This window comes from Centruroides vittatus, unplaced genomic scaffold, assembly GCF_030686945.1.
Source record: "Centruroides vittatus isolate TY-2023 unplaced genomic scaffold, ASM3068694v2 contig_950, whole genome shotgun sequence".
Lineage (NCBI taxonomy): Eukaryota > Metazoa > Arthropoda > Arachnida > Scorpiones > Buthidae > Centruroides > Centruroides vittatus.
The window spans coordinates 1053011-1074080 of NW_027122629.1; the positions used below are offsets into that span (position 1 = coordinate 1053011).

Sequence of the window (21070 nt, forward strand, 5' to 3'; positions counted from 1 at the left end):
AAAATAATCGAAATTTTATTGTGTAATATCAAATTCACTTTCTAATCAGATGTAATTTAATGAATGAGCGCAGAAACTTTTATAAGTTTTTGTACACTTATTTTCTGGATCATATTCACAAAAGATATTAGAAAAACAAATCTTAATTAACGTAATAATTACGCAGAAAGTAAATTAAACTTTCAAAAGAATAAACATGAAAATACTTTCTGAAGACCGAACTACAACTGACGATAAAATAGTTTAATATTGTCCAAATGTTGCGGAACAAGTTCACGAATGCCGAAGATGTCGAAATTACGGTAATAAAAAGTGACATATAAGTCCAGTTTACATAAATATTTTGTACATCAAGTTACTTTATAAGTGTCAATTCTATGAGAAATATTTGGATTGAAGTTAATATTTTTATTTATTACTTAAACAGATATGCTATTTACCGTATAATCTACGAAATAAAATCACTAAATAATTTAAAATTTTAAGATTGGGAACTTTGTCGGTTATATAAAGTTTATTTTAAGAAAACTTTTACATATTATCAACAACAGATTCCTTAATAAGTTATAAATTCATTTATTTTAAAATATATTGTCAGTAAAAAGTGAATTATACGAATATTCGAAACAAATAATTGGTATTTATATTTTTAAAATACATTGGATGAACTGTACAATAAATGAAAATATTCTTAATGAATATTTTAAAAAAATAGTGAAATGATTACATCATAAATGTGTCTAGTCGCAACTTCCCTTCGTTTTCTATTAAATATAACATATCTGAAACAGTCTGTTCAATAATAGCTTCTTGTGCAGCTTCACATATCTGTAATAGATTTATTATTAAATCAATATTAAATATTTTAATAATTAAAACATTTGTTTCTTTTTTTTTTACTTTTTATGTATATTTTTATTTATAACAATCAATGATTGTCTAAAAGTGAAAATGTTTTAGAAGCACAATTAAATATACAGGTATCCCTCGTACAACACGATTTCGCTCTAACACAGTTCAAGAATTTGAAAAATCTTCCATACAAAATTTCACAATTTTTAAGTACAAACTCCACTATTCGATATTTTTCCTCGAAGCAAGCATGTGTCGTCTCAAATTTGCCCACAGATTTTAGAATATTGATATTTTAAATTTGTTTTATGCCTTTATCAGGTTTACTTTAATGAAAACTGATAGTACAATTTTTTTCTTCCATGTCCTAGCTTTCTTATCAATCAGGTTTCATTGCCGACGCTTTCAGACTTTAGCCTTTAAGACTGTCTGTCATCGTGTTTTGTTTTTATAGATTAATCTTTGTATTTGGTAAATTTCATTTAAACGTGTTTAGGCAAGTGTTATTAAACTTTTTTTAACCATTAGGTAAATAATAATTTGTAAAAATGACTAACAAAATACAGTGGTATCTCGGTACTCGAACTGTTCCAACTTGAACAATTTGATATTCAAACACAAATATCCTAGGAAAAAAATCATGGTGTTTGATTGAACAAACGCGACTCTCTAGAACAAACTTTTGATTAATAACATACTTTTATTTTGTCATCCGAAAAAATCTTTTATGATAAATATTAAAAAAATAAAGACATTGCTGATATTTCTAATAAAAATCAACAAAAAAAAAGCTCAGATGATAACAATACTTTGTAAAAAGAAAACCCCCTCATTTAAGTAAAATTAATATTAACATGTAATACAGTATTTTTAATTGTGATTTTTAGTTAATTATTGATTGCTTTAATAAACATATTTCTCTTAGTAACAAAAAAGACCAGTGTACTTTTGTTAACTTTTGGAACCTAACCCCAATGTTTTGTATTAGTCCTTTGTTTCTTATAGCACAGATTTGCATAACATGGCACTTTTTCGGAACGTAACTACTGTGTTATACGAGGGATACCAGTAGTTATTATCATCTTCTTTTATTCTATGCATCCTAAGATAAAAATTCTAAAATGTTTGAACTAATTAAATAATTTCTGACTATAATTTGGACTAGATATTATTAATTTTACATAAACACACACACATACCATATTTTCACACAAATATGAGCATGATATTATATGTAAAAATTGCTTATTTTTGTGTTTTTTGAAACACATTCTGCTTTGTTTATAAAAGTATACCCAGCATATAAAAACATGCTATTGTGTGCGCCAGCTTGTTTAGGCTTGTAAGAGCACTGCACTTTTGTGTCAATGTAAATTAAATATAAAGTAATCATTAAGTAACCTCTCTATGGTAACTATTATTAAAAATACAAAGCAAAGTAAAAAAAATGCCTCTGAATCTGTATTTTAAATAGTGAGTTTTTTTAGATACTTTGCAAAAACATAGTTCCATTTTACCCTATATATGCTCTTACATGCACTGAAATATAATGTCTATATAAAGTATATTATATATATCTAGACGTGTGTGTGTTGTATATCTGGAATAAGTAAATAAATTTCACACTATTACTTACTGCTCGAAATTTTGTATCCTTTGGAGGATACCTAAATCTGGGACCAAAATTTGCACTGACCTATAAAAATGAAAAATTTAAAATTAATTGACAGTTGCAAAAATCAACTTATGTTAAAAAATCCATGTCAATCTCAAAACTACAAGAAATAAAACAAAAATCAAATTTATATCAAATATTTCATATTCAATTTTTTTTCTTAATATTTTTATCTTTTACACTATAATTTTATACCAAATCTTTTATAAATTCTGAATATATTTATGTTCATTAAAGTTTTATTTCAAAGCTGATAAAAGAAATTCTTATTAATATTTTGAAAATAAAATTTTATCTTTTCCTCACAAATTCATCTTTGTGATACATATTTCCTAAATATTATGTTAAAAATTAATATAGCTCAGTAAATTAGTGTTTATTTTATTTTTCAAAACAAAATTTATTAATGAGATATCTAATGTTTTAATACATATACACTAGTGTTTTATTGCAGTTTTATTAGTGAGTGATGACATTTTAGAAAATAATTCAATGTAAAAAATATAAAAGTTACTTGAAATTTAAAAAAAATGTATTAATTTAACAATTTGCTATCTCCCAAAAATACAATGAATGAAATGACAATGAAAACCACTTCTATATTGAAATAATTTAAGTACATAAACAGTATTTCACATTCAATTTATATTTATATTTAATACAGTAGTACTCAAATATCAACATGTGTGAGGTGGCTGGTCACAGAAAGACCTATTTTTCTTCAAAATGCAATTTTATGCTGTTTAGCCAGAGGAACAAACATTTTCATGCATCAGATATCTCTCACACTAGTCTACTAGATACGAAAAAAAAATATTATGACATACACCTAAGATGATAATTATTAAGAGACTTAATGAAAAAACAGCATATCCCACATTAGGAAATTCCTGAGAAAAAAAAAAGAATTTATGTTTAAACTATCAGCATTTTAATACACAATGTTTTATCAATCTGAATGTACAACCCATGGGGCATGCAACTGAACCACGAAAATTTCTTTGAAGATATAATAAATTGATGACACACAACTCCAAATATGTTCATTTGTTTTTGTAGTTTTGTGGGATATGCAGATTTTCAACTAAAGCCCTTCAATTACAGGATAAGAAGTGGAGGGAACATCCATGGTCTGCAGTTTTATCTGTAACATGTTTAAATAGTCTTAAAGTTGAACAACTTTGAAAATCACTGTTTTAATATATTTCATAATCTTTTTAATTTTCACAATTGATAAATAAATCAGCAAATTTTTATAATGCATTATAACTAATTAGAATACATCCAATTAAACATTTTTATAGTGTCTAATTAATTATATTATTTTCATTCAATTATTTATAATTGGTACAGTTCGTATGTGCATAATATTAAATACTATAAATACACCAAAAAAAATCAAGGTATTGCTCTCTTTTACATTTATTTTGTTAGAAGAATCATTACTTTATATAATATTAAAAAAAGAATGCATGCATATTTCACTTTCTAACAAAACTTTAATATCAATCAATTAAATTCCTAGAAAAAAATTTTCTGCAGTTTTTTTTTAAAGAAAATTACTGCAAGAATCTTTATTAAAAGTAAAAACATAAGAAAAATGTGTGATATTTAAAAACTACAATTAAACACAAATTTAGCAAACTTGAAAGTTTAAAAATTTATTACCGTACAACTCTTATATAGAGACAATGCCGGATAATACGTTCCAGCACTAATATCTTGCCAAGCACAACCCATATTAACACCATTTTTGTAAAATACAATCTGAAATTAGAAAAATGAAATGCAATCACTATAACAAAGACATATTTGATTAAAAAAAATTTCATATTGTAATTACCTTACTTCCTGGTAATGGTTTCAAAGTCTTAATTGCAGCTGGTATATCATCTTTGTCTTCAAAATATAAATAACTTTTGAACTTCACAAGAGGCTAATCAAATGATATTTTAATATAATTTATATTAGTTATAACTTCACTCTTTCCAGATCATCTATCTATTTTACCATTAAAGAATGAACAAAGTACCATAACTAAATAAATTTTGAGAGATACATTAAACCATTCAGATTTTTATTTTGGTTGTATAACTTTGTTCTGTTAAGCTCAATATCTTATCTTATATTAGTTTATAATTATCTCTATATTTAGCCATACTTTTTCAATTTGTTATAAGAATATACAGGGTGACACATGAAATGATCCAACATTTGCTTTATTAATAAAAGTTTACTTAAATTACAATAGCAGAAAGTAACACACAAAAGTAACACCATTGTATGGTGATTTATCTTCTGTGAATCAAGTGTTCAATATGATTACATTGATAACTCCTTCAACACAAACTTTGTTATTGTAATTTAAAAAAAGATATTTAATAAAACAAATGCTGGATCATTTCATTGTCACTCTATAGATATAACAACATATCAACAGTTTTTATATAATATTAAAAAAGCCTATGAAAACTTGTACAGTTTTTGAATAATTGCACACATTAAATAGTTAGAGTTTGAAATGTTTTAGTCCCAAATATCTATTATTGTAATATTTGAATGAAATTTGGGATATATTTTTTATAAAAACCGTTCATTTTTGTACATATGTAGAAGCGTCATTATTATTTTTATAGAAATTTTAAGTAGGATTATAAATAAAACATTTTAAATAATTTTACAAAACAAAATTTCTCTGTTAATACACTTAGAAGAGATTGATTTATTAATTTCTTTATTCACTTTAATATAATTATTGCATTGAAGTTTTACAACAAATACTAAATTTGTAAAAGGAATATAAATTTAAAGATATTATAAATAATTTGACTATTTTTTCAATCAAAATAACAACTTAAATAATATTCATATACTTTTTCCTTAATTATTAAAAACTGTTTTGTATTATTCACAACACTATGTCTTGTTTATAAAATCATACATCCTGCTGTCTTATCAGCTTAGAGGTATGAAGGAATACATATCAGGAGTTGAAATTTGGCACAGAGTATTAGGTGCCCAAATCATGCACACACAAAATAAACCAGACTTGTAAGTAGTCAGGGGACAGAGAACCAAAACACAATAAAATACAAAATGGCGACACTCTCTACAAACAGGCAGTAGTGCGAGATTTGCGCATGTGTTGCCGGTTGGTAAATTGGAAATACGAATATTGTGAAATCGGATTTTGACAAACACGTGCGTTGGGAAGTTCGAAAAGCAAATGTTGCTAAATCAAATTTTGACAAACAAATCTTTGAAAAAAACCCATTTACCTGTCCCATGTATTTCCCACATATTTCTGGTCGCCACATGCTAACCTTCACCGATTGACCAGAGATATCTCTTTTTGAAACTAGATGGCGCGTCATTATAATTTTATATTAAAACTAACTTCTGAAATAAAATTATTTTTTTCTTTTTACATTTATTAATATATATATATATATGTATATATTTCATTTGTGCAAAATAAAAAAAATAATTATGAACAATACAATAGCCACCATTATTTTAAAAAATGGGAAATTTTTGCATTGACAAAAATTCAACCTGGGGCGTCATGCAACGGAGAGAAATTTCAACATTCAATAAGTTAATTTCAATGAAAATGCATCGTGGAAGACCTTGTGGTCGTGGCTGTGGCCGGCAAAGTTTGAATGATTGCGCTCAAAACCAGCAATACCGAAGATGATTGGAGAATGAGAACGAGATCCACTGTGATCCTGCTTAGTAGTGAGTCTCCGAGACATAATCTTGTCCCAAATATGGTTTTGCCATTTTACTTGTTTTTCCAATAACCTTTCACTACTGTTTCTATTCTGTAATATTTTAACATGAAACATATAAAGATTTGAAAGTATCTACTTAAATATGATTTACTTTGATAGTTTACCTTGAGATATTTTACTTTGATTTGCTTTATAAATTAAATATTTTCATTTTTAGAATCACACTAAATTTATATTATGTATAATATTTGAAGTTAAATATTAGGAGGGCATTCAAATATTATGTGAACATAATTTAATTTTTTTGTATTTCTCCTTTCTCATATAAGAAATCATAAGCATTGTGTTGATTCTTTTCTAAATTGTGTAAGATTATGTTCACTCAGTTCCTTTCTATATTTCATGTATCCACTGCCCAAAACATTTCCATTAAAAACAGCTCAAAAAATATCTAATATAAACATTGACTCAGCCTTCCCTCAGTATATAAGTAAGTATAAGATTTTCTTTCTCCCTTCTTTTTCATTTCCAATGTTTATATAATATCTTAATTCTCTTTTAAACTACAATTAATTTTAGTTAAATGTGAAAATCTGGTTACCTTATCTTTGTAAGTTGGTGGAAGAATTACAGTATCATCAACTCTTGGAAGATAAATTAAGAAACCAAGTGTATCTCCTTGACCATAACCACCATCACTGTAGTGATATCCCATGCTTTGATGAAATCTAGTTCCTTTCCGAGACCGCCAAGAATAACTAAATCGATCATATCCCAAAGGAGCTTGCAAGTTTCCTAAATTATACGTATTATACATTATAAAATAATTTACATATTACAAAACTTTCTCACATTCATGCATTTATTTAATAACTTGTTTGTGTTTCTATTAAAAGTTTTAAATATAAAGTAAATTAATTACCCAAAGCTTGAGACCATCCTAATCTTGTTGCAGATCCATCTGGCATGTCTTCTATTGTGCATTCAAAGTACCATATACCATTATTTATACCTTAAAAATTTATAAAATATTTCTTAATTATTTAAAAATAATCAAATTCAATTTTTGCATAACAGAATTTTGTTCTTTAATAGAACTGTATAATTTAAATGTCATTTTACAATTTTGAACTAAAGTAAAAATATAATAAATAAATTAACATAAGCACAATAAATAAAACTAAAATATACAACTTTCTTTTACCTTTTTTAATATCTTTATTTATTTTACTTGTTTTCCAAACTAATTGTAAATTTACAAGCTAACAGTATAAATTAGTTTCCATATAATACAACATAATTTCTTACATATGTGGAGACAAAACATAGTGAAAATTGATTGTTTTTATTTGAATTTGACTTTTATCAATGGATAATATATTGATAATATAATTTCAAATACTACAATTTCTCAAAAAGAGTAAAAAAAAAAGTTGAATTAAACTTGTTGACTTTGATGAAAGTTGAACAGATTTTCATAAAAATCAAGAGAAAATCAAGAGATATTCACGCTGCTTAATACAACAGATTAGAGAAGTTAAAATTAAACTGTAGTTAACTGGTAGTTTAATTACATCATTATTTAACTACTGTCCATCTCTCCAAAGATTTATTGAAAATCAAAATTTTCAGCTAAACCCAAAGAGTATTTTCCTGCCTGATAATAATGTAAATAACCAAAATAACTTTTTTAAAATTAGTTAATTATTAATTTAAAATAGGCTCTATTTAGATATAAATGTGAATATTCTAATAAAATATATTTATTTTTGTCATTACTTCTATACTTTTGAAGTAATTTATTCATAAATATTTGACTGTTTAGTTATATAGTGCAATTTATGAAATTCAAATTATTAATAATTGAATAAGAAATTACTAATTCATTAAATAAACAATAGTAACAGCAGGTTATTAAAAATAAAAATGTTAATTTTTTAAAATATGTATTAACATTACTTATGTTCATATATAATTTCAAAATAATTCATAATAAATTTATATATAAACAATTCCTATTATTATATATAAACAAAATTAGTAACATAGTAAAAGTGACTGTTTTAAATGAATTTATTATAATTTCAATTTATATATAAATTACCATGAGTAGAACGAATCATGCAATAGCCTTTCTCTCCAGTTACAAATATCCTGTCTTCTCCAATCTTTAATTGTGGAGCTACCAAAAAATAACAATTTATAAATAATATGACACAGAAATTTCAATTCTCAAACATTTTCAAAAAAATAAAAATACTTCCAAATTCAAACACTTCAATGAATACTATATATATAAATGCAAATTAAATATAACAAGCATAAACAAAACAACAATAGTGACTTTATCAAAAAGAAAAAGTAAAAAATACTGCAACTATAGAAATAAAAAAAACAAGTGTTCTAAGCATTAACAAATACCATAATTATAATAATTTCATTCAAAAAACTTAAATCTTATCATCGGAGGAGGATGATGATAAGATTTAAGTTTTTTGAATGAAATTTTTGAATGATACATATCCTTGTAATTTGTTGGGGATAGTCTGACCCAGATATGTCAGATTCTGTCCCTCGCTATCTGGCCACTGTCATTATGGATTTGTCCAAGCCCATGATGGAAATGATTTGAAAGGTCTTAGTATCCACAGGGAAAAGGCATTAGTTGGATAATTTGTAACTGAACTCTAGACTTCAAACTGATGAAACAATTTTCCAATCATTGAATCATGCAACTTTATCACATCTATCCACCAGGATATGTTGACTAATTACAAAGCCAATAACATTAATATTTAAAATACGATAATGAATTTTTTCCAATAATTTGTTTGTTCTAAAAAAATATTATATATTGTCTACAAAAAGAAAATTGTATTACTGCAACAAGCAAATAATCTAAAACAAAGTGTGTCCATGCATTTTACAAATTCTGTGCCCAGTCTTTATATTTTAGTGTTTTTTTTTCCTTTCTTTTAATATTCAAGCTAAAATGAGTCACTATGCTAAAAAATGGCTATAGTGTATTTGAATAAATATCAATAAAGTAACAAAGGTATATTTTTCATTTAATGGATATTTTAAACAAATCATGACATATTTTGGACAACTCTGTGATATACAGTCAAACCTGTTTTTATGCGGTGGATAGGGACCGCATTAAAAAAACGCATTAAAAAAAAAAAAAATCGCACGAAACCTCGCGAGTGGCTATAAAAAATAGTTTTTGCAACACAATTAAAAAAATATTTTTTTTATGCAGTCAATAGGGACCGCATAAAAAAAGTCTCACATAGAAAATAACTCAAAACCGTACGAAATAGAATTTATTGACAACAGATGTCAGCACTTGACTGCATCGTCTGGTCTATCGTCTGTTTTACATATTTTTGTCCAGGTGGTGTTTTGTTGACTTAAAAAATAAATTATTTCATTTTTCGCATACTCATGCAATAATATTACTATAATAAGTACATTTATGCTATAATAAGTTTATTTAGCTATAATAAGTCAATGTGAGACATGACAAATCGCACGAGACTAGTCGCCAACTATACCGCACAAAAAAAAATCGCATTAAAAAAATCGCACAAAGAAAGACCGCATAAAAACAGGTTTGACTGTGTTATAATTACTTCCATAACCAATTTCATTTCATCATATTCTATTAAAACTTTATACAACTACAACAACTATGTGAAATAATGTGAATGAATTTAATTTATACAATTGGTATTAAAAAGTACACAGACATAATTATGCAAGCAATAATGTAAATTTTACATATTCTAATATTATCGTTAAATTGATGTTTCAAGTGCAATTGAATCACTGGTTCTGTTTCATATTATTGTTCTCATAAAAATTTTAATTTAAGCATCATTATAAATATTGTTATAATACGAATAAAAAAATAAGATAATCTAAAGAAACTTATAAATTCCTACACATTTAAATAAATTATTCAATTACTGTATACAAGTTGTATTTTCTATCAGTTTATTATTATATTTAAACAGTATAATGGAAAAATTAATTATATCCAAATAATTCATCAATAAATACCTCTATCATGTAAAGCCCATAATACAAAATTTGGTGTAAGTTTTCTATACAACCAGCCAGGTATTGGTTTTCCAGCCCAATCTGGACTCTCATCAAATTCTTGACGAAAAGGTGCATGAGGATCTGGTTCTGCTAAGATATATCTATATCCATCTTTATTAAATGGATGTTCTAGTGGATAGCCATGAGGTGGTAATTTAGGCATTGTTAAATCACTAGAAAATAATTAACAATATAAATTAATTAAAACTTTATATTCCAAAAAAGTATACTTTATTTAAAAGCTAAATTTTTTAAAATATATTTTATCACAATTGAGATTGTTCTTTTCTTGTTTTCTCCTATTTGAAAAGTGTTTACAGTAGACCCCCCCTATAACACAGGTTCATATAACACGGCGGAAAAATTGTGATCGGGTTCGTATAACACGCTAAAAGACACTCGTATAACATGGTAAAACATCATTGCTGACTCATGTCATGACAGGATTGGTCGAATCTGGACCAATAACAGATATCGTACAAACAGTTGAGTTTAAACGAGTACTGGACCTACTAAAAAACATTTATTATTCAACAGCCATAAAAACTATATTTTTATTAATGATGTCTCCAAAGTTAAGTTATTTTTCTGCGAAAAATTCGCTGATCAAGAAACACATGTCTGCCATTCGACGAGCCGCTCCGCGACGAAAACAAGCTTAAGCAATGGCGTCGTCAAACGGTGCACACTTGGTAAATAATCCCTACAGTTTTTTTGTTTATAGCATAGTTTATATGGATTATTCCCAAAAAATTATACATGATTTGGAAATGTTGAGTCAAATTAGTCTAGAATCGATTCATTTTATGGAAGAAAACTTTTCAAACAGCTGTAGACCCTAAACTGCACACGTGCCGGGCTGTGATTGGCTCGTGTATTTAAGTGACTCATACAACAGAGATTCATATAACATGGAATGTATCTACCGTGTTGTAGGGGGGTCTATTGTATATTATTTTAAAATAAATTTACCGTAATAAATTTTCTTTATAAAAATAAGCTTTAATAGATAACAAAACATTAAACTTAACAATAAATAAAAAATTTTGTTACTATACATATATAGTTGTAATTATAAATAATGTTAAAATTCAAATTTGATCACACTAAACTTAATATTGAAATAAATAAATGAAGCGTGCAATGCCATAAGGTTGTAAATGCCATTTTTCTCAAAATTCGTTTTATTGAAGAAATGAATTTTAAATGCAATGTTTTTTCCTACAAAAAAATATTGTGGCGATTGTGGCGCTCTAAGTGGCTATATTTTGAAGATGACGTTATGTGCAAGCCATAACGTTTTAAGCGCCAAAGCGCAAGCCACGTGACTTTTGGCGCGTAAAATGTTACGGTTTACTTTTACATCATTTTGTTATTCCAATTTGTAACGCAGTGAGTTTTTTACGAGTGAAATGAATTCCTTAAAGTATGAAATACCTAAAAGAAGAAAGAAATGTGCAGAAAAATGGAAGAAGAACATTCGAAAGAAACAAAAAAATAGTGGCTTAGAGTACATTTCTCCCATATCACAGAAAGTTAATCCGAGAAAGGATCCACCAACAGGGGTAAGTAAAAGACTTAATACTTCAAAAATATAGACGTAGATTTGAGATTTGCAAGATATGGATAGTTATTGTGTCTATGCATGGGTGAACAACTTGTATATGACTGTTTCCAACAAGTTTGTCAAACTTTTTGTTTACGTTACAGGTGACATGCAAGTGTTCCTTCGCTTGCAAAAACGTAACGTTGGCTTACCGTCAGGAACTCTTCCAACAATTTTATGAACTGGCTGACTACAATAAGCAACAGAGTTATCTTCAAAGACTTGTTCATCCCCAGATGATAAAAAGGAGACGATATGGGAAGTACCACCATCCTTCTGGAAGTAGAAGGCAACACTCTTTCAGTTATCATTTGCTTCTTCCCGGTGGAAGTGAAATAAGAGTTTGTCTTAAGACTTTGTGTAATACATTCGGGGTTACTGCAAGAAGAATTCAGTTGATTAGAGAAAAGATTTTGGAAGGAAAAATGGATGCTACTGATCAAAGAGGAGGCCAGCGAAAATGTACTGAAAAGCAGTTGTGGACGGAAAAAATAATTGAGCACATTAAGAGTTTTCCAAGTGAAGAAAGTCATTATGCTCGAGCCAAAAGTACAGATAAAATGTACTTATCACCTGATCTCAATGTTAGCAGAATGTATAGAGCCTTCCTTGAGAAATATTGTCAACAGTATGCTGGGAGCAAAGCCCCAGTTACTCGACAATGGTACAATGAAATTTTCCTGACCAAATTCAATCTGTCTTTTCAAAGACCTCGCATGGACACTTGCTCAACTTGTGACCGCCTTGATGTACGAATAAAAGCTGGTGATGCATCAGCAAAAACAGAACTGGAATTACATCATTACAGAGCTGAAGTAACCACAAAAGACATGTCTGATGACACAAAAAATGCTAAAACCTCAGATTCGTATGTTATATCTTTTGACTTGCAGCAGCAAATGTATATACCACAATTAACACACACTGAAATGTATTATGCTCAACAATTGGCATGCTACAACCTTGGAATTCACGATTCAATTAAAGAGAAAGGATGCATGTGTTTGTGGAGTGAGAATTTTGGAGGAAGAGGGTCTTTGGAAATATCATCCTGTATATACCATTATATTACTACTGAGGCTGCTATTGGTGACCGAAAGAAGCTGACTTTGTGGACAGACAATGGTGTTGGTCAAAACAAAAATCAATACGTGATAGCCATGTATCTGGTGTTATTGGCCAATAATGTATTTTCAGAAATAACACATAAATACCCTGTAAAGGGTCACACATTTCTCAGCTGTGATCGAGACTTTGCTCTAATTGAAAAACGGAGGAAAAAATGCAAAGCCTACACACTAAAGGATCTTGTGGACATCATTAAAAGTGCAGGGACCAAAAACCCTTTTACCTGCATCGTATTTGAGAAATTTCATGACTTTAAATCGATTGCCCACGCATTTTTGAATACAAAAGACCTGGGAATCTCAACAGCATCCCAAATTAGACTCTCATCAAATAACTTTGGTAAAGTTATGATTGCTAAAGATGGAGGTAAAGCAGCAAGATGGTGCACTGGGCTTAATGTGCTGAAAGATGGAGTTAGCATTGATGATTTCAAAAATCTTCCACTTCCTCTTGCTCGCTCCCATTTTGGGATTCCTCAAAAGAAGAAACCTGACATTGGTAAAATGATACCATTTTTAAATCCAATAGCACAAACCTATTTCAAGGAGATGCTAGCAGAACCGGATAACTAAATGCCAGTTTATTAATAGTTAACCTGTCACTTTATTATTTGATATTTCAAAATGATATTTGGACTTCCATTAATCTTTCAAATTTGAAGTTTTTAAATACGTTTTAACTTTTATTACACTAAATTAATACCTTATTGATAAAGATTACAGCCCAGTTCAAGTCATTAATAGATTATTGTCAGTTTTTAATGTTAAAATTGATATCGAATTTGTAAATTGTGTTTAATAATTTAAATGTAAGTTTTTGGTATTCAAAACTGTTTTTCAGCTGTAGAAACATTAATTTTATGACTGCAATCGTTTTTGGCATTTACAACTTTATGCACTTGCACAATTTTGGCATTTACAACGTTATGGCTCTAACCCTGTTTTTAAACTTTTTTTGTTTCCTTACTATTATTCGTAGGTGTTTGAAATTAAACCCAATGTTTTATTCCAAACTATAAATTGTTAAAATAATTTTTTTAGCATTTGATTAAAATTTGTTCATTAGAAAAAGTGTTTTTTCTCTCTCCTGAAAAATTTGTTTTTTGGCATTTACAACCTTATGGCATTGCACGCTTCAAATATATATATATATCCATAATATATTCTAAAAATATTTATATCTTATACCAAAATAATAATAATAAAGTCTATAAATTATCAGAAAGTAGAATGAAATGTGCTGACTGATAAAAAATAAAGTTTAAAACTAAAATCCGATTATGGATTAGTCATATAACTGAATATATCCTTACCTTCTTGGCTTTTTACCTGTAGAAGCAGACTGTCCATCCCCTGGAAATTTTCTTTTTGCACTTCTTCCTTTTCCACTAATAAAACCAACTAAAAATATAAAAGACAAATTTTAAAGCATTTCTTCTGAAAAGTTTAATGTAAATACAATAAAATGATGAATAAATCAGGTTGTCATTTAAAAACTATGATTCATTAAGATTTTGATTACTTTAAATTAAAAATTTCTTTATATACATGAATATTTCATTAAAAAAAAAAAAATTATTATTTTGTGATTATATTTTTTGTTAATTTTATTTTCAATTTGCTTATAGTAAGAAGCATAATTACTATTCTTATAACAATAATACATTTATATAATAATTATAAAATTATAATGTCAATTAATAATTTTCTACTCATGAAAATCAAATCAGTAGTCAGCAAGCCACTACTAATTTGAGGTGGAGAGCATATACTTTAAATTAAAAAAATTAAAATTATTATTAAAAATTGCAGCCAAGCATTGTGACAATGCCACAATAAATAATTGTCTGTTATAAGTATAATTTATTTATACATACAGAATATCATCATCATTAGTAATTGTTCACTGTTTCTTTGATAAATTTTTTGAATTCCAGTAGAAAAATCATTTGTTGATTAACAAAATTTTCAAATACCATATTTTTATGTATATAACCTACAGTTTTATTTTTGTTCCAGCAATTAATAAAAAATAAAATCTTTGCATAACCCTTGCCAATATGAGCAGCTAATGTTCCATAGGCATGGGTTCATAACTGCAATTTAAAATCAATTTATAATCTATTCCAATGCATAACTACACCCCTTTCAAACTGTCTTTTAATCGTAGATAATTAAACATTCGTCTAATAGACTACCCACCCCTGCCAGTTTTGCGAATTCGAAATGTTCCCATTGCATTCAACACCACCTCACTCACAGTACCTTCATAAATAGTAAAATGAGATATCTGAAGGTGATAAGCACAGCTGTACACTTGTTACTTTTCGCAATTTGCTGTAATTGTCGTCGAATGTTTAGTGATAACGTGCAGAAGTTTGTGTTAATACCATAATCGACCAATGTGAGTATTTTTGCGTTTTTCCTGCATTTTATTACTATAGAGCAGTGGTTCCTAACCGGTGTTCCGTAAGCATCTCCCAAGTGTTCCGCAGATTTAGTTGCAAATCAGAAAGTGTACAATCGTATTCGAGCCGCCGAATATTAAAAAATTAAAATCATAAAATTTTCATAAACTTAAATATATATGTACGACTCGTACTTATCGAGTGTACTACTGTTTCGAATAAGATAAAGGCAATGATAAAAACTGAATGAAATATGTAAAAAACATCAGGCACAAGTTTCCCATTAAAGTTATTTAGGTATATTTTTTCCTGTCTTAGAATTGGCGTTAATAATATGAGTAGAGATTTTGAATTATAACTGCTCAATTCTAATAAAATAACTGATGACAAGCTTATGTATTTCATATTAACTTAAGTAAGTGTTCAGCTAAAGAAAATTGCTCACAAAAGTGTTCCGCATCCTACAAAAGGTTGGGAACCACTGCTATAGAGTAAAAGTACGGCAAACAGATGCAGAATTTGTACTTTCTGTCCATCTAAGAAATGCAGAATGACAAAGTATGTATGCAACTACTGCAACAAGGCTATTTGTGAAAAGCACACTTTTAACATCTGCCAAGAGTGCAAATGCTAATTTTTACCACCTTTCTATTTTTTTAATTAAAATATAATACTTCTCTTCAGATACAGAAATAAACAAAGGAAATATAAAAATATACTTGTTTTTAATTCGTAGTCTATGAGTCGAATGATTAGTTACAGAGTAACACTGATTTAAGTTTAGTTATCTAGGGTTAAACATATTGCTCCAGGCATGAAAATGAAATCAGAGCCAGATTTGTTAACAGTAAATCTGGAATGATAACACGGCTTCAATTACATGACAGTTTTTCCCCAAGATAAAAACACTTCTCAATAATAACTGGATAAAGATAAACCATCACACTGTTCCATTCTATACAAATCACATCCGCTTTAACTCTTACTTAAATAGATTTTCCCTGCATCAAAACAAGAGTCGACTCGTACCGTTAGGACGTGTTTCACCTCGCTCCAGCTTTCGATCGTCGCATCGGCTTCATTATTGTTCAATCGGTTGCTATTTATATATCGTTGAGTTCGTCTCACGGTAAGCTATCGTTTAACATAAATCTTATTTGGATCGGTCCAGCCGCTCGGGATTTACGGGCTCCGGAAGTTTCTTTATTTCCGGCCACCTTTTCCGGGCGATTTCCGGGGAAAATTTTTAATTCGTTATATCAAATTACTCGGCTGTTTAAAAGCCGTATAACGATGTTTACTGCTTCTCGTTACGATTCTCCGTTCTCCAGTTATCCCAACCGATAGTCACGTGTCTGCGGGCCATCGTGCGGGCTTATCGGGCCACCGTTCTTGCCCATATCAGGGTACTTCTTTGGGTACCTAATTGTTCATCTGTCACGTTATATTCTTTCGGCTACGTTTAGTAGTTTAGCCGCTACGGCTGTTTTAGTCGTTTTTACTTGTACAAAGGGGTGAATGGTCTTTGTCCTCACCACGTGGTTGAACCTTGCTCTCTAACTGACCCTAATTCGGGTCTCTCCCGCCCGGTTTTTCGGGCTGCGTTGGTCGTTTACCCACGGGTCTTACACCGTTCGATCCTTAATTTCCAGTACATTTTGGAAAAGTGTATCTGTGTAGTGATAACCATGGAAGAGACTACAGATTGTGTTTTATCAAATTACAGCTACGCTGAGGAGGACTTAATAGCTAATATCAACTCGCAACTTAAAATCATCGTTTCTAGCATACCTGCGAATACCAATGTGTCTGTGAAGAGTAAAGAAAGGGCTGCTGTCAAGGAAGCGGCCATTAGAATGCACGCGGCGGCCAACCAGATATTTGGCTTGGTCCTTGAGTTAAGACAACAGGTTAAAACCTTAACAAAGTATGAAGGGCTATCTAGTATGAGCACCTACGCTGAGGTAACCAAGCGCCAGCGCACCCCCATCAGCAACACTACTAAACTGATAGCTAAAAAATCAGCCGCATTAGCAGGGATAAAAAATCCAAAAAATATGAACCATGAGATTATTGTATCGGCAATTAAAAATCCTGACGAGCCTGTTCCCACCCCGGAGGAGACACTAGAGCTCTTACGCAGCCACGTGGACCCCAAGCAACTAGGAATAAAGATTAAAACTATCAGACCCCTATCGGAAGGAGATATAAAAATTCAAGTATTGGAAGATAAAGACTTACAGGTATTAAAGCATGCGGTGCAAAAGGAGGATGCCCTGACTGACAAGATAAAGCTAGTCGAGAAGGGAAAAAAATCACCAAAAATAATCCTATATAATGTCCCAACGGACTCAGAGGAGCAGGATCTATTAAAAGATATCTACAATCAGAATACAAAACTCCAGGAGGGAATCAGTGAACAAGAGTTCCTTGAATCTACCAAGATTTCACACAGTTTCCACCCAAAGGGAGGGAACCATAGGACCCACACAGTCCTAAGCGTGAGACCGGATATCCGGAATAAATTTATGCAGCAAGGCAGAATTTATCTGGGGTGGTGTTCGATAGTTATAGACGACTACATAGACATCACCAGATGCTACAACTGTACTGGCTTCGGGCACACCTCCTACAGGTGCACGGAACGACAAAGGTGCACCCACTGTACAAAGAAACATAAATTCAAAGAATGCCCAAACCTGGAGAAGGACCCAATATGCTCAAATTGTAAGAAGCATAATAAAACAGTGCCAGAAAACAAGGCCCTTCCTACAGACCATAACGCCTTCGATAAAGGCTGCCCGTTATTACAGAGGTATAAGGCTTACCAAATCAGAACAATAAATTATGAATAATGTCTCCGTCTTATCTTGTTGTTGGTTCTGGCCTCTCGCACCCACTTATGGAGGACAAACAACAGGGAAGTAACAAGAATAATCTCAAAATCCTGCAAATTAATTTACAACGCTCTAAGGCTGCCTCCTCTGAGGCCCTGCATCAGGCTCTTAAAGAGGATATCGACATCCTTGCTGTTCAGGAGCCCTATGTGGCGAGCGGGAGGGTGGCCATGCTTGGTGCTGGTAAGGTTCTCACCCCCCCCAGCAACAACAACAGGATAAAGACCGGCATTGTAATCTACAACAAAGGACTCACGGTACAAGTGGTGACTCAATTCTCTAACTACTACTACACTACTGTTAGGGTGGACACCCCTAGGGACCCCTTTTACTTAATCAGTTTCTACTGCTCGCCCGATGAGGACCTTAAACCACCGTTGGAAACCCTCAGTCAGACCCTGGACCTACTGAAGGGCAACCGTGTGCTCCTGATGGGTGACTTTAACGCCAAGTCTCACCTTTGGCACAGTCCGGTGGAGGACCCTAGGGGCTATCTCCTCTGTGAGTTTATGGCTGTTTTTGACTTGTCCTCTCTGAACGTCAGCCCGCTCCCAACCTGCTCCGCCAGCGGGGGCAGGAGCTGGGTTGATGTCTGTCTGGGGAACCCTGGTATGCTTGACCTGGAAGTACATTGTAGTACTATGGACCTCATCTCAGCCAGCGACCACAATTACATCCTGACAACGGTAAAACACAGTAAATCTACCCACGAGTACAATATCACGAATAACACCAACTGGGAGATGTTCCATAACAACATTACTAACCTCTGGAGGCCGCCTGCGTTAATTTCCTTGGACTCCATGGCTGCACTTGACGAAGTCATAAGCAACCTCACCAATACCATCCACGAGGCCATGTTCCTCTCTACAAAAATCAGAGTTAGGAAAAGGAATGCCCCATGGTGGGATGCCGAACTAGCAAATAAGCGTAAGGAAGTAAGAAGGAGTAAACGCAGGTTTAGGAAGGAGAGTGACCCTAACAGTAAGGAATGCAAAAGAAAGGAATATATGAACTGCTACAGGCAATATAAGCTGTTAATAAATAATAAAAGGACGGAGTCTTGGCGTAATTTTTGTACTGACAAAAGCGGTGATAATCCCTGGGCGACCCCATATTATACAGTGAGGAAGAAAGGTAAGGCTAGCTCTATCCCCCCACCATAGACAAGGGGCAGGGAAACTTTACCACCTCCATAGAAGAGACCTGTCAATGCATCTTCGATGCACTTTTCCCTCACGACGATCCAGCAAAAGACACTCAGTACCACAAAGCCATTAGGAATAAGATCAGTAACTATCATACTGGTTACAATGATAGGCCTTTCACTGCCACTGAAATCTGGAATGAAGCAAAAAAGATCAAAAGGAATAAAGCACCGGGTCCGGACTTCATCACTTGGCAGGCTGCAAAGGAAGCTGTATACGCACTCCCCACCACCTTCCTCCTCATCTTCAACAAGTGTCTGGATATTGGCTACTTCCCCAACTGTTGGAAGAGAGCCTCAGTAAAACTTATCCCTAAAGATTCCCGCAAGACTCCGAAAATCCCATCTGACTTCCGCCCAATCGCTCTACTGTCCTTCTTTGGGAAAATATTGGACTCCCTTATCACAAACAGGGTGAAGCACCACCTAGACTCCATTAACTTCTTCCACCCGCTCCAGTTCGGTTTCAGGACAGGTAAGAACACCGTTAGTGCCTTAGACAATCTCATCGATTATATCACCACTGCCAAGAAAGAGAACAAACACACCCTCCTGGTTGCCATTGATTTTAAAGGCGCTTTCGACCATGCTTGGTGGCCGGAAATCCTCCACCAGCTTGGGGAAGCTAATTGTCCTGATAATATCCATAAGCTTATAGGCAACTACCTCAAGGACAGATGCGTCACCTACTACCACAGCAATAGAATCATCTACACCAGGGCTGTTAATAGGGGATGCCCACAGGGCTCCAAGTCTGGCCCTATCATGTGGAACATCCTCTATAATGGGCTACTTCACCTTCAAACTGGTAAGCCCCTGAATGCCATGATTCAGGGCTATGCGGACGACACGGTGATCGTGTTGTCTCACGCAAATCAAGGTGTCCTGCAGGATCATATGAATGAGATTCTAACGCAAGTCCACGAGTGGAGTAAAAGGGTCAACCTTATCATAAACTATGGTAAGTGTAACTGTATTCTCTTCCCAAGAGGCAACCCTTTGTGCAAGCCTCCGGCAGTAAACATCAGTAACTCCAGGATTAAATACAGCACAACCATCAAATATCTGGGCCTCCTTCTTGATCACAAGCTACTATGGAAGGATCACATACAGGAAGCTTACAACAAGGCGCATGCAGTTAGTCACGCCTTGGCTACTATAGCCAAAAACAAGTGGGGTCTCAAGTACAAAGCCAGGCGTGCCACCTATCAAGCTGTCACGCAGCAGATAGTTGCCTATGGTTGTGAGGTTTGGGGGCACAGGATCAATACGTACCACACCAGAAGGAAACTCCTTTCCCTTCAGAGGCTGGCAGCCCTTTACACAGCCAGGGCTTACAGGACGGCGCCTACTGACGGGCTACTGGTGCTTTCCAACCTCACACCCATTGACCTCTACATCACGGAGAGGTATGTCCTCCATATGATCAAGAGGTTAGGTAGGAATAACATCACACA

At 31.8% G+C, this 21070-nt stretch overlaps 1 protein-coding gene across 2 annotated transcripts in view; it reads right to left on the reverse strand.

The window, feature by feature from the left end:
• Nucleotides 1-552: 552 nt before the first annotated feature.
• ash2 (Set1/Ash2 histone methyltransferase complex subunit ash2) overlaps nt 553-21070 on the reverse strand; it is a 43411-nt gene continuing 22893 nt past the window's right edge. For both annotated transcript variants that reach the window (XM_067282303.1, XM_067282304.1), the window contains exons 10-18: nt 14415-14502; nt 10327-10541; nt 8366-8443; nt 7184-7273; nt 6863-7056; nt 4371-4463; nt 4196-4294; nt 2489-2548; nt 553-828 (exon numbers count right to left, since the gene is read on the reverse strand). In XM_067282303.1, the coding sequence (XP_067138404.1) occupies nt 724-828; nt 2489-2548; nt 4196-4294; nt 4371-4463; nt 6863-7056; nt 7184-7273; nt 8366-8443; nt 10327-10541; nt 14415-14502 (1022 nt within the window). In that variant the 3' untranslated portion in view covers nt 553-723. The remainder of the gene's footprint in view (nt 829-2488; nt 2549-4195; nt 4295-4370; nt 4464-6862; nt 7057-7183; nt 7274-8365; nt 8444-10326; nt 10542-14414; nt 14503-21070) is intronic.